The sequence below is a fragment of the Mustelus asterias genome, chromosome 14, assembly GCF_964213995.1.
Source record: "Mustelus asterias chromosome 14, sMusAst1.hap1.1, whole genome shotgun sequence".
Lineage (NCBI taxonomy): Eukaryota > Metazoa > Chordata > Chondrichthyes > Carcharhiniformes > Triakidae > Mustelus > Mustelus asterias.
The window spans coordinates 79867323-79881072 of NC_135814.1; the positions used below are offsets into that span (position 1 = coordinate 79867323).

General features: G+C 42.4%; 1 protein-coding gene across 5 annotated transcripts in view; it reads right to left on the bottom strand.

Annotated features, from left to right (window-relative positions):
* LOC144503789 (collagen alpha-3(VI) chain-like) overlaps positions 1–13750 on the bottom strand; it is a 342857-nt gene that overhangs the window by 175076 nt on the left and 154031 nt on the right. For all 5 annotated transcript variants that reach the window (XM_078228671.1, XM_078228670.1, XM_078228673.1 and 2 more), the window contains 3 exons: positions 10285–10881; positions 6318–6914; positions 2347–2943 (listed from right to left, as the gene is read on the bottom strand). In XM_078228671.1, the coding sequence (XP_078084797.1) occupies positions 2347–2943; positions 6318–6914; positions 10285–10881 (1791 nt within the window). The remainder of the gene's footprint in view (positions 1–2346; positions 2944–6317; positions 6915–10284; positions 10882–13750) is intronic.

The following is a 13750-nucleotide window of genomic DNA, read 5'->3' on the forward strand; positions in this document are numbered from 1 at the left end:
ACCACCTCTGCTGGGTCTGTCCTGCTGGGAGGGAACAGGACATAACCAGGAACGGTGAAGGTGCTGTCTGCGACATTATCTGTAAAGTATGATTCTGTGAGTATGACTACGTTAGGCTGTTGCTTGACTAGTCTGTAAGACAGCACTCCCAATTTTGGCACAAGTCCCAGAAGTTAATAAAGACGACTTTGCAGGGTCGACAGGGCTGAGTTTGCTGTTGTCATTTTCGGTGCCTTGGTTGATGCCGGGTGGTCTGTCCAGTTTCATTCCTTTATGTTCCATTTGGAGCGATTGATACAACGAAGTGCCTTGCCAGACCAGTTCAGTGGGGAGTTAACAGTTAACCACATTGCTGTGGGTCTGAGTCCTTCGTCCCTAATGTCATTCCAGTGAAACTCTTTTAGACTCACTCTAAGGTCTTTGCATTGTTCCTAGAGTGGTGTACAAAACTGAAAACACTCTAGCTAAAGAAAAAGCAGCTTTTTTATATCTATATAAAAGTTTAGCATGCTATTGATGTTTTTTCAGCCTATGCCTTTATTACTGATTTTGTTTCTAATAGGTTTCTCAATTTGTCCTGCCTTCCATATATACACATATATATCGCTCCAGGTGCAACTCCCTCTATTCCTGCACCCCCTTGAAATTTGTTCCATTTAGTTTATATTGCCTTTTTCATTCTTCCTAACAAAATGTATCACTTCAAACTTCTTCGTATCAAATCTCATCTGCCATGTGTTTGTGAATTTCGCCAGTCTGTGTGCTTGTGTTACTGTCCTCCTCGTTTTGTACAACATTTCTGAGTTTTGTGTTATTGCAATTAAATTAAGCCCCATATCCCTAAGCCTTGGGCTGGGATTTTTCACTCCCGTTTGCACCTGGTGTTAATGGCGACAGGAACACAAAATCTTGCAAGAGGCCAAATCATGTTTTGCATCAGTGTGAAGTCCTGTCGCGACTGTCCCCGCCAGTGATAGAACAGGACTCCTGACGTTCAATATCAGGAACCCCATTAGAATAAAATTAATTGAATTATCAGGTCTTTATGCCTGATAATACCCTCCCCGCTTGCTGTTATATTATTCATTCACAACAGCATGAGGATAGCCTGATGTGAATTGCGAAAGGTGTCCCACAACATGCGCCAGACGTCCAGACCTTCCAGTGAATGCATCGCTCAGCAGGGAGGGGGGCCATGCCCTTGTATTACCTTAGCATTACCCTTCATGATCATTCCACCTTAAAAATTTGTAACTTGCAAACTGCGAGATAAGACCCTTGCTCCAGCAAAAATGGTGTCTGTCCTTTGTCCTTGTACCATCAACTCATGGGAACAGCTTTGCCTTGTCTACTTTGTCCAAAGCTACCATAATCTTGTACACCGCTTTCAAATTTCCCTCAATCTTCTTGTTTCCAAAAAGAAAAACCCCAGTTTTTCCAAACTAGAGGAGCTAAAATCCTCTAACCCTGGAACCGTCCTGGTCAATCTCCTCTGCACCCTCTCAAGGACCCTCATATCTTTCCTGAACTAAGGGGACCAACATTTATTCAATAATTTAGTTAGGGCCCAAGCAGAGCTTTTATAAAGAGTTCAGCATAATATTGTGCATTTATACTCAACACTTCTTTTTAGGAAGTCCAAGATCTCATATGCTTGGCGAATGTCTCTCTCAATTTGTCGTGCCAATCATGAAGAAAGTAAGGGACTCTTTGGGAGGACAGAGTGTGCCTGTCGTTATATGGTGTGTTTGCAGTTTGATCAAATATTTTGTGTAACACATTGACATAAAATTCAAGGCACATTGATGGCCAATGACATTCATGTCCTCAATATGGTTTCCAAATCTGCCTGTTGGGGACTGCAGAGTCTACAGACCCTCTAATAAATTCAATTCGCTCGGAAATCTTCTTAGACATGTGCAGGAGTGAAGCCTGAAAATGGATTGGCGAGCATCTGTATGTGGTACTGCCATGGCTGGGAATGCCATTGCCATCATTAACAGGAAGGGATCTAATTTGCTGCAGGACACTTGGTGAATTTATCTGGCCCCAAGCACCATTGGGATCATCCAATTCTGACAAAGGTCGCTGGACTTTTGTCTGGGCCATCAAAGTTCCTCAGCAGGGCCTCCATCTTGAGGCTGGCAAATTTTGGCCATGGGCTCTGACATTTCACAGACATTTTATCTGTGTATATTTGACTTAATACCTTGTGTGTTTCCATCCTCACATTACACACCCTCATTACTGTTACCTCAGATAGTAATTTCATTAGAAACCATGTTAGCAGAACAATTATTCATCATGGAATTATTGTGATATTTAAAGAGAGCAGAAATTCCTCACCCTCGGGTACAATTTCTGGGACTTGGATTATCTGATCTTTGTTCAGTGTGGTCAGCGGTGATTCCAGACGTTGCTGTAGTGTGTCCACATTCCGCAGATCATTTACCCTGAAAATATAACGAGGGGACAGCGAAATCCGTCGCAGTTCAGTATCGTCTGCGTCTCCTGATCCAATAGTGAAAGGTGCTACACCAGCCTCTTTCAGTGCTAATGCTGCCTGACGAACATCATCGGATGACCTGCTGGCAGTGAGAAGGATCAGGAACTGGGGTACACCTTCCTCTGCTCTGCCTCCAGCAGACTGAGTAAAGATGTTATTTTTGACATAGTCCAAGGCTGCACCAGTGTTGGCTCGACTCCCTCCTACCTGCCTGAGACTATTTATCGCATCCTTCACATCCTGATTTGTGGTGTGACTGCTTAAGTAGAAGTGGACTCTGGGATTATCACTGTACTGCACCACACCAACTCGAACTTTATCACTTCCAATGTCAAGAGTATCGGCCACGCTGGAAATAAATTTTTGAACTGAAGGGAAAGCACCTCTGACTTTGTCTGATCCATCAACAAGGAACACAATATCCCTCTTAACACCATCTGTAAGAAATGAAAAATAAATATATTTATTATTCAAACGTTGTCTGGGAAGTACTTTCCAGATTTGCATTCTGACTGAGCCTTTGCAATAGAGAAAGACACCATAGTCCCAAATGACCATAGGCAGCTTTCCACTTTGAGGGGGGGAGCTGACTGGTGGTGATTTAACCTGGGGATCACCACACCTCAAGCAAAGGGCAAGGTTGCGAATGGGCTCAAAAACATGACTTGTTTCAAAAAAAGTCAATGAGAAAAGGTTTCAATTGGCAGAAGGGTTGGTAACCAGAGAGCACAGACTTGAGATGTTAAGCCAAAGAATAGGAGATAATGAGATTTTTTATTTAAGAACAGCAAATTGTTGTGATCTGGAAGGATGGCCTGAAAGGATGCTGATTATAGATTGGAGAATATCCTTCAATGGGATTTTGATAAATACATAAAGGGAAAGATGTTTTCAGAATATGGGGACAGAGGTCTGGAGTGGGTCAAATTAGATATCATTTTGAAATGGCCAGTCCATGTAACTGCGGAACAGGTTAAACTGTCACTTGGAAACACATGGATTAATCAGGGATAGTCAACACAGTTTTGTTTGGAGAAGATAGTGTCTTACCAATTTTATCAAATGTTTTGAGGAAGTAACAAGCTAGGTTGATATGGGTAACACAGTAGATGTTGCCTACATGGACTTTAGGAAAGCATTTGAAAAGGAACAACATGACAGCCTGGTCAGAAAAGTGAGATACCATGGAATATGGGTAAAGATGGCGAGTTGGATCCAAAATTGACTCAGTGACAGAAAACAAAGAGTCATGGTCGATGGATGTTTTTGCATATGGAAAGTGTTTTCCAGTGGTGTCCCATGGGGCTCAATGTTGGGGCCCTTGCTATTTGTTGTGCATACTAATTATTTGGACATAAATGTGGGAGGAATGATTTGCAGATGGTCCAAAAATTGATCGTCAGTTGATAGTGAAGAAGAATGTTACCAATGGTTTGGTTGAGTGGGCAGATAATTGGCAAATGGAATTCAATGGGGAAAAGTGTGATGTAATATTTGGGGAGGGCAAACAAAGTAAGTGAATGCACAATAAACAGGAAAATGTTGAGAGGGGTAGAAGAAGTGACCTAAGGTGCATGTTGGCCCTGAAGGTGGCAGGATTGGTGGGGAAGGTGGTAAAGTCACCATACGGAATGCTTTCCTTTATTGGGCGAAGTATGGAATACAAAAGCAGGGATGTAATGGTGGAACTGTATAAAATGCTGGTTAGGCCACAGCTGGAGTTTTGTAAACAGTTCTGGCCACCACATCACAAGGACAACTTTGCTCTGGAGGGACTGCAGAAGAGCTTTACAAGAATGTTACCAGGGCTAGAAAATTGCAGCTAAGAGGAGAGATGAGGGGTCAATTCCCACAAGGAAGGATTTAAGGTGATAGGTAGAAGGATTAGAAGGGACATGAGGAAAATCTTTTTCACCTAGAGGGTGGTGGGTGTCTGGAATTCACTGCCTAAGTTGGTGGTTGAGGCTGAAATGCTCAACTCATTTAAAGGTTATCTGGATCTGGATCTGAAGTGCTGTATCAGATTACTCTATGATTCACTGAAATCAATGAGCTGATATGATATTCTGTGTTGTATTCTATATGTTGACAAGGTTACATCAGATTACTAATTAGATGACAGGTTATGGACAATAGCCCAAGTGTAAGAAAGCAATTGCACTTCTTACATTTTTTGGGACGACCAGTTACTCTAGTCACACCATATTCCCTGGAATGTAAGAAACACAAAGCAGATGCCAACTTGAAATACAACTGATTGGATAGGTAAAATATGTTATGCCACAGAAGATAGGAAAATCCCATCATCTTCCAGAGAAATTGATGGAACTCCTATGTGCAGATTGGAATGTCTTTTGAACCATTGATTTGGAAGAATTAATGTCGGCTGCTGGGCTGAAAGTTTGCCACCGAAGCAGATAGAGCAAGTTGATAGATGCACCTTGACATAAAGGGCCCTATCACACGTAATTTTAAATGTTCATTCAGAGTGGGGGTGGGGGGGGGGGGGGGGGGAGGGGGGGGGCGGTGGGGGGTGACCTCCCTCATCTGAAGGCAGTTCTTAGGTAGCTGCAGAGTTTAAATAGTGTGCAGGCAAATATTGGTTCTCTGACACTTTGACCCAGTTTTATAAAAGGTTGTTTGCCTGTCCTCACCCCTCACAGCCAACCCACACACTGCATGCTGCCTCATACACCAATGTCACATCAATGCCACCAATACCACCCTATCACTTCTACAGCTGTTCACATAGTATCAACTAAATGCAGACCTGAGGAGCCATGTGGAGATTTATAAAACAACTTTTTACATTCTAATAGAGCTGGTACGAATACACCACTGATGCTGGAAGAAAATGCTCAGTCAGGAAACCCAATCAAAGATTTTCAAATCCATGTGGACAGTCTGTTATAAAAACAACAAACATCTATTCAGTAACTGTATCAAGGCCGGCTAAACCTTTAATAGCCACTAAAATCTGTCAATGAAAAAGTGAAATTACCCTGTGATAAAATAAGTGATTTCGGACCAACTGAAACACGGACAAGCAAAAACATTGATGTCAGCTGTAATAACAGGCCACTGAGAAATGTTAGCACTGAAGTCTACTGAAAAGGGATGGACAGCTGGTAATTTTTTCCTAAGTTTTGCTACTTGACCTGCCATTCAATGCAATAAAGCAGTCTGGGTCTTTATTTGACTTTGACAGGAACATCACAGATTTTGGGCAGAATTTTCCTGTCCCGCTTGCCACAGAATCGTAGTGGGTGGAGGCGGACCATGCAAAGGTCCGTTGACCTCGGGCAGGGATTTCTGGCCTTGGGGTGAGCGCAGACAGAAAATCCCGGCCTTTGTCTTTTCTAAATATCTGGAGATTATCGTAACTTCTAATTTAAATAATAAAAAGTAATCTCATCCTGTTTCAAGAACATTGATGTCTTCTGACGTTTTCCTGACATATTGGGCATGAAGGACCTGGGAACAGCGGGAATGGGGCTTTTTGACATCAGCACTCAAATCAAATGACCTTTTGACTTTGCTGGCTGTGTGATGCACCCTCAGCCCCCAATAATCTTCTAGTTAAAACTGAATTGGCAAGAAATAGGGGCAGGAATTCCATATCTGAGTATGGCCCGACACTGGAGAGTCCCCCTGATTACATGAAAATCTGTCACATGGGGTCAGATCTTGCATTCATATTGCACACTTAATGCTGTTACCTCAGATAGTAATTTCATTAGAAACCATGTTAGCAGAACAATTATTCATCATGGAATTATTGTGATATTTAAAGAGAGCAGAAATTCCTCACCCTCGGGTACAATTTCTGGGACTTGGATTATCTGATCTTTGTTCAGTGTGGTCAGCGGTGATTCCAGACGTTGCTGTAGTGTGTCCACATTCCGCAGATCATTTACCCTGAAAATATAACGAGGGGACAGCGAAATCCGTCGCAGTTCAGTATCGTCTGCGTCTCCTGATCCAATAGTGAAAGGTGCTACACCAGCCTCTTTCAGTGCTAATGCTGCCTGACGAACATCATCGGATGACCTGCTGGCAGTGAGAAGGATCAGGAACTGGGGTACACCTTCCTCTGCTCTGCCTCCAGCAGACCGAGTAAAGATGTTATTTTTGACATAGTCCAAGGCTGCACCAGTGTTGGCTCGACTCCCTCCTACCTGCCTGAGACTATTTATCGCATCCTTCACATCCTGATTTGTGGTGTGACTGCTTAAGTAGAAGTGGACTCTGGGATTATCACTGTACTGCACCACACCAACTCGAACTTTATCACTTCCAATGTCAAGAGTATCGGCCACGCTGGAAATAAATTTTTGAACTGAAGGGAAAGCACCTCTGACTTTGTCTGATCCATCAACAAGGAACACAATATCCCTCTTAACACCATCTGTAAGAAATGAAAAATAAATATATTTATTATTCAAACGTTGTCTGGGAAGAAGTCAAAGTACTTTCCAGATTTGCATTCTGACTGAGCCTTTGCAATAGAGAAAGACACCATAGTCCCAAATGACCATAGGCAGCTTTCCACTTTGAGGGGGAGAGCTGACTGGTGGTGATTTAACCTGGGGATCACCACACCTCAAGCAAAGGGCAAGGTTGCGAATGGGCTCAAAAACATGACTTGTTTCAAAAAAGTCAATGAGAAAAGGTTTCAATTGGCAGAAGGGTTGGTAACCAGAGAGCACAGACTTGAGATGTTAAGCCACAGAATAGGAGATAATGAGATTTTTTATTTAAGAACAGCAAATTGTTGTGATCTGGAAGGATGGCCTGAAAGGATGCTGATTATAGATTGGAGAATATCCTTCAATGGGATTTTGATAAATACATAAAGGGAAAGATGTTTTCAGAATATGGGGACAGAGGTCTGGAGTGGGTCAAATTAGATATCATTTTGAAATGGCCAGTCCATGTAACTGCGGAACAGGTTAAACTGTCACTTGGAAACACATGGATTAATCAGGGATAGTCAACACAGTTTTGTTTGGAGAAGATAGTGTCTTACCAATTTTATCAAATGTTTTGAGGAAGTAACAAGCTAGGTTGATATGGGTAACACAGTAGATGTTGCCTACATGGACTTTAGGAAAGCATTTGAAAAGGAACAACATGACAGCCTGGTCAGAAAAGTGAGATACCATGGAATATGGGTAAAGATGGCGAGTTGGATCCAAAATTGACTCAGTGACAGAAAACAAAGAGTCATGGTCGATGGATGTTTTTGCATATGGAAAGTGTTTTCCAGTGGTGTCCCATGGGGCTCAATGTTGGGGCCCTTGCTATTTGTTGTGCATACTAATTATTTGGACATAAATGTGGGAGGAATGATTTGCAGATGGTCCAAAAATTGATCGTCAGTTGATAGTGAAGAAGAATGTTACCAATGGTTTGGTTGAGTGGGCAGATAATTGGCAAATGGAATTCAATGGGGAAAAGTGTGATGTAATATTTGGGGAGGGCAAACAAAGTAAGTGAATGCACAATAAACAGGAAAATGTTGAGAGGGGTAGAAGAAGTGACCTAAGGTGCATGTTGGCCCTGAAGGTGGCAGGATTGGTGGGGAAGGTGGTAAAGTCACCATACGGAATGCTTTCCTTTATTGGGCGAAGTATGGAATACAAAAGCAGGGATGTAATGGTGGAACTGTATAAAATGCTGGTTTGGCCACAGCTGGAGTTTTGTAAACAGTTCTGGCCACCACATCACAAGGACAACTTTGCTCTGGAGGGACTGCAGAAGAGCTTTACAAGAATGTTACCAGGGCTAGAAAATTGCAGCTAAGAGGAGAGATGAGGGGTCAATTCCCACAAGGAAGGATTTAAGGTGATAGGTAGAAGGATTAGAAGGGACATGAGGAAAATCTTTTTCACCTAGAGGGTGGTGGGTGTCTGGAATTCACTGCCTAAGTTGGTGGTTGAGGCTGAAATGCTCAACTCATTTAAAGGTTATCTGGATCTGGATCTGAAGTGCTGTATCAGATTACTCTATGATTCACTGAAATCAATCAGTTGATATGATATTCTGTGTTGTATTCTATATGTTGACAAGGTTACATCAGATTACTAATTAGATGACAGGTTATGGACAATAGCCCAAGTGTAAGAAAGCAATTGCAAACCTAACATTTTTTGGGACGACCAGTTACTCTAGTCACACCATATTCCCTGGAATGTAAGAAACACAAAGCAGATGCCAACTTGAAATACAACTGATTGGATAGGTAAAATATGTTATGCCACAGAAGATAGGAAAATCCCATCATCTTCCAGAGAAATTGATGGAACTCCTATGTGCAGATTGGAATGTCTTTTGAACCATTGATTTGGAAGAATTAATGTCGGCTGCTGGGCTGAAAGTTTGCCACCGAAGCAGATAGAGCAAGTTGATAGATGCACCTTGACATAAAGGGCCCTATCACACGTAATTTTAAATGTTCATTCAGAGTGGGGGTGGGGGGGGGTGGGGGGCGGTGGGGGGTGGCCTCCCTCATCTGAAGGCAGTTCTTAGGTAGCTGCAGAGTTGAAATAGAGTGCAGGCAAATATTGGTTCTCTGACACTTTGACCCAGTTTTATAAAAGGTTGTTTGCCTGTCCTCACCCCTCACAGCCAACCCACACACTGCATGCTGCCTCATACACCAATGTCACATCAATGCCACCAATACCACCCTATCACTTCTACAGCTGTTCACATAGTATCAACTAAATGCAGACCTGAGGAGCCATGTGGAGATTTATAAAACAACTTTTTACATTCTAATAGAGCTGGTACGAATACACCACTGATGCTGGAAGAAAATGCTCAGTCAGGAAACCCAATCAAAGATTTTCAAATCCATGTGGACAGTCTGTTATAAAAACAACAAACTTCTATTCAGTAACTGTATCAAGGCCGGCTAAACCTTTAATAGCCACTAAAATCTGTCAATGAAAAAGTGAAATTACCCTGTGATAAAATAAGTGATTTCGGACCAACTGAAACACGGACAAGCAAAAACATTGATGTCAGCTGTAATAACAGGCCACTGAGAAATGTTAGCACTGAAGTCTACTGAAAAGGGATGGACAGGTGGTAATTTTTTCCTAAGTTTTGCTACTTGACCTGCCATTCAATGCAATAAAGCAGTCTGGGTCTTTATTTGACTTTGACAGGAACATCACAGATTTTGGGCAGAATTTTCCTGTCCCGCTTGCCACAGAATCGTAGTGGGTGGAGGCGGACCATGCAAAGGTCCGTTGACCTCGGGCAGGGATTTCTGGCCTTGGGGTGAGCGCAGACAGAAAATCCCGGCCTTTGTCTTTTCTAAATATCTGGAGATTATCGTAACTTCTAATTTAAATAATAAAAAGTAATCTCATCCTGTTTCAAGAACATTGATGTCTTCTGACGTTTTCCTGACATATTGGGCATGAAGGACCTGGGAACAGCGGGAATGGGGCTTTTTGACATCAGCACTCAAATCAAATGACCTTTTGACTTTGCTGGCTGTGTGATGCACCCTCAGCCCCCAATAATCTTCTAGTTAAAACTGAATTGGCAAGAAATAGGGGCAGGAATTCCATATCTGAGTATGGCCCGACACTGGAGAGTCCCCCTGATTACATGAAAATCTGTCACATGGGGTCAGATCTTGCATTCATATTGCACACTTAATGCTGTTACCTCAGATAGTAATTTCATTAGAAACCATGTTAGCAGAACAATTATTCATCATGGAATTATTGTGATATTTAAAGAGAGCAGAAATTCCTCACCCTCGGGTACAATTTCTGGGACTTGGATTATCTGATCTTTGTTCAGTGTGGTCAGCGGTGATTCCAGACGTTGCTGTAGTGTGTCCACATTCCGCAGATCATTTACCCTGAAAATATAACGAGGGGACAGCGAAATCCGTCGCAGTTCAGTATCGTCTGCGTCTCCTGATCCAATAGTGAAAGGTGCTACACCAGCCTCTTTCAGTGCTAATGCTGCCTGACGAACATCATCGGATGACCTGCTGGCAGTGAGAAGGATCAGGAACTGGGGTACACCTTCCTCTGCTCTGCCTCCAGCAGACCGAGTAAAGATGTTATTTTTGACATAGTCCAAGGCTGCACCAGTGTTGGCTCGACTCCCTCCTACCTGCCTGAGACTATTTATCGCATCCTTCACATCCTGATTTGTGGTGTGACTGCTTAAGTAGAAGTGGACTCTGGGATTATCACTGTACTGCACCACACCAACTCGAACTTTATCACTTCCAATGTCAAGAGTATCGGCCACGCTGGAAATAAATTTTTGAACTGAAGGGAAAGCACCTCTGACTTTGTCTGATCCATCAACAAGGAACACAATATCCCTCTTAACACCATCTGTAAGAAATGAAAAATAAATATATTTATTATTCAAACGTTGTCTGGGAAGAAGTCAAAGTACTTTCCAGATTTGCATTCTGACTGAGCCTTTGCAATAGAGAAAGACACCATAGTCCCAAATGACCATAGGCAGCTTTCCACTTTGAGGGGGAGAGCTGACTGGTGGTGATTTAACCTGGGGATCACCACACCTCAAGCAAAGGGCAAGGTTGCGAATGGGCTCAAAAACATGACTTGTTTCAAAAAAGTCAATGAGAAAAGGTTTCAATTGGCAGAAGGGTTGGTAACCAGAGAGCACAGACTTGAGATGTTAAGCCACAGAATAGGAGATAATGAGATTTTTTATTTAAGAACAGCAAATTGTTGTGATCTGGAAGGATGGCCTGAAAGGATGCTGATTATAGATTGGAGAATATCCTTCAATGGGATTTTGATAAATACATAAAGGGAAAGATGTTTTCAGAATATGGGGACAGAGGTCTGGAGTGGGTCAAATTAGATATCATTTTGAAATGGCCAGTCCATGTAACTGCGGAACAGGTTAAACTGTCACTTGGAAACACATGGATTAATCAGGGATAGTCAACACAGTTTTGTTTGGAGAAGATAGTGTCTTACCAATTTTATCAAATGTTTTGAGGAAGTAACAAGCTAGGTTGATATGGGTAACACAGTAGATGTTGCCTACATGGACTTTAGGAAAGCATTTGAAAAGGAACAACATGACAGCCTGGTCAGAAAAGTGAGATACCATGGAATATGGGTAAAGATGGCGAGTTGGATCCAAAATTGACTCAGTGACAGAAAACAAAGAGTCATGGTCGATGGATGTTTTTGCATATGGAAAGTGTTTTCCAGTGGTGTCCCATGGGGCTCAATGTTGGGGCCCTTGCTATTTGTTGTGCATACTAATTATTTGGACATAAATGTGGGAGGAATGATTTGCAGATGGTCCAAAAATTGATCGTCAGTTGATAGTGAAGAAGAATGTTACCAATGGTTTGGTTGAGTGGGCAGATAATTGGCAAATGGAATTCAATGGGGAAAAGTGTGATGTAATATTTGGGGAGGGCAAACAAAGTAAGTGAATGCACAATAAACAGGAAAATGTTGAGAGGGGTAGAAGAAGTGACCTAAGGTGCATGTTGGCCCTGAAGGTGGCAGGATTGGTGGGGAAGGTGGTAAAGTCACCATACGGAATGCTTTCCTTTATTGGGCGAAGTATGGAATACAAAAGCAGGGATGTAATGGTGGAACTGTATAAAATGCTGGTTTGGCCACAGCTGGAGTTTTGTAAACAGTTCTGGCCACCACATCACAAGGACAACTTTGCTCTGGAGGGACTGCAGAAGAGCTTTACAAGAATGTTACCAGGGCTAGAAAATTGCAGCTAAGAGGAGAGATGAGGGGTCAATTCCCACAAGGAAGGATTTAAGGTGATAGGTAGAAGGATTAGAAGGGACATGAGGAAAATCTTTTTCACCTAGAGGGTGGTGGGTGTCTGGAATTCACTGCCTAAGTTGGTGGTTGAGGCTGAAATGCTCAACTCATTTAAAGGTTATCTGGATCTGGATCTGAAGTGCTGTATCAGATTACTCTATGATTCACTGAAATCAATCAGTTGATATGATATTCTGTGTTGTATTCTATATGTTGACAAGGTTACATCAGATTACTAATTAGATGACAGGTTATGGACAATAGCCCAAGTGTAAGAAAGCAATTGCAAACCTAACATTTTTTGGGACGACCAGTTACTCTAGTCACACCATATTCCCTGGAATGTAAGAAACACAAAGCAGATGCCAACTTGAAATACAACTGATTGGATAGGTAAAATATGTTATGCCACAGAAGATAGGAAAATCCCATCATCTTCCAGAGAAATTGATGGAACTCCTATGTGCAGATTGGAATGTCTTTTGAACCATTGATTTGGAAGAATTAATGTCGGCTGCTGGGCTGAAAGTTTGCCACCGAAGCAGATAGAGCAAGTTGATAGATGCACCTTGACATAAAGGGCCCTATCACACGTAATTTTAAATGTTCATTCAGAGTGGGGGTGGGGGGGGGGTGGGGGGCGGTGGGGGGTGGCCTCCCTCATCTGAAGGCAGTTCTTAGGTAGCTGCAGAGTTGAAATAGAGTGCAGGCAAATATTGGTTCTCTGACACTTTGACCCAGTTTTATAAAAGGTTGTTTGCCTGTCCTCACCCCTCACAGCCAACCCACACACTGCATGCTGCCTCATACACCAATGTCACATCAATGCCACCAATACCACCCTATCACTTCTACAGCTGTTCACATAGTATCAACTAAATGCAGACCTGAGGAGCCATGTGGAGATTTATAAAACAACTTTTTACATTCTAATAGAGCTGGTACGAATACACCACTGATGCTGGAAGAAAATGCTCAGTCAGGAAACCCAATCAAAGATTTTCAAATCCATGTGGACAGTCTGTTATAAAAACAACAAACTTCTATTCAGTAACTGTATCAAGGCCGGCTAAACCTTTAATAGCCACTAAAATCTGTCAATGAAAAAGTGAAATTACCCTGTGATAAAATAAGTGATTTCGGACCAACTGAAACACGGACAAGCAAAAACATTGATGTCAGCTGTAATAACAGGCCACTGAGAAATGTTAGCACTGAAGTCTACTGAAAAGGGATGGACAGGTGGTAATTTTTTCCTAAGTTTTGCTACTTGACCTGCCATTCAATGCAATAAAGCAGTCTGGGTCTTTATTTGACTTTGACAGGAACATCACAGATTTTGGGCAGAATTTTCCTGTCCCGCTTGCCACAGAATCGTAGTGGGTGGAGGCGGACCATGCAAAGGTCCGTTGACCTCGGGCAGGGA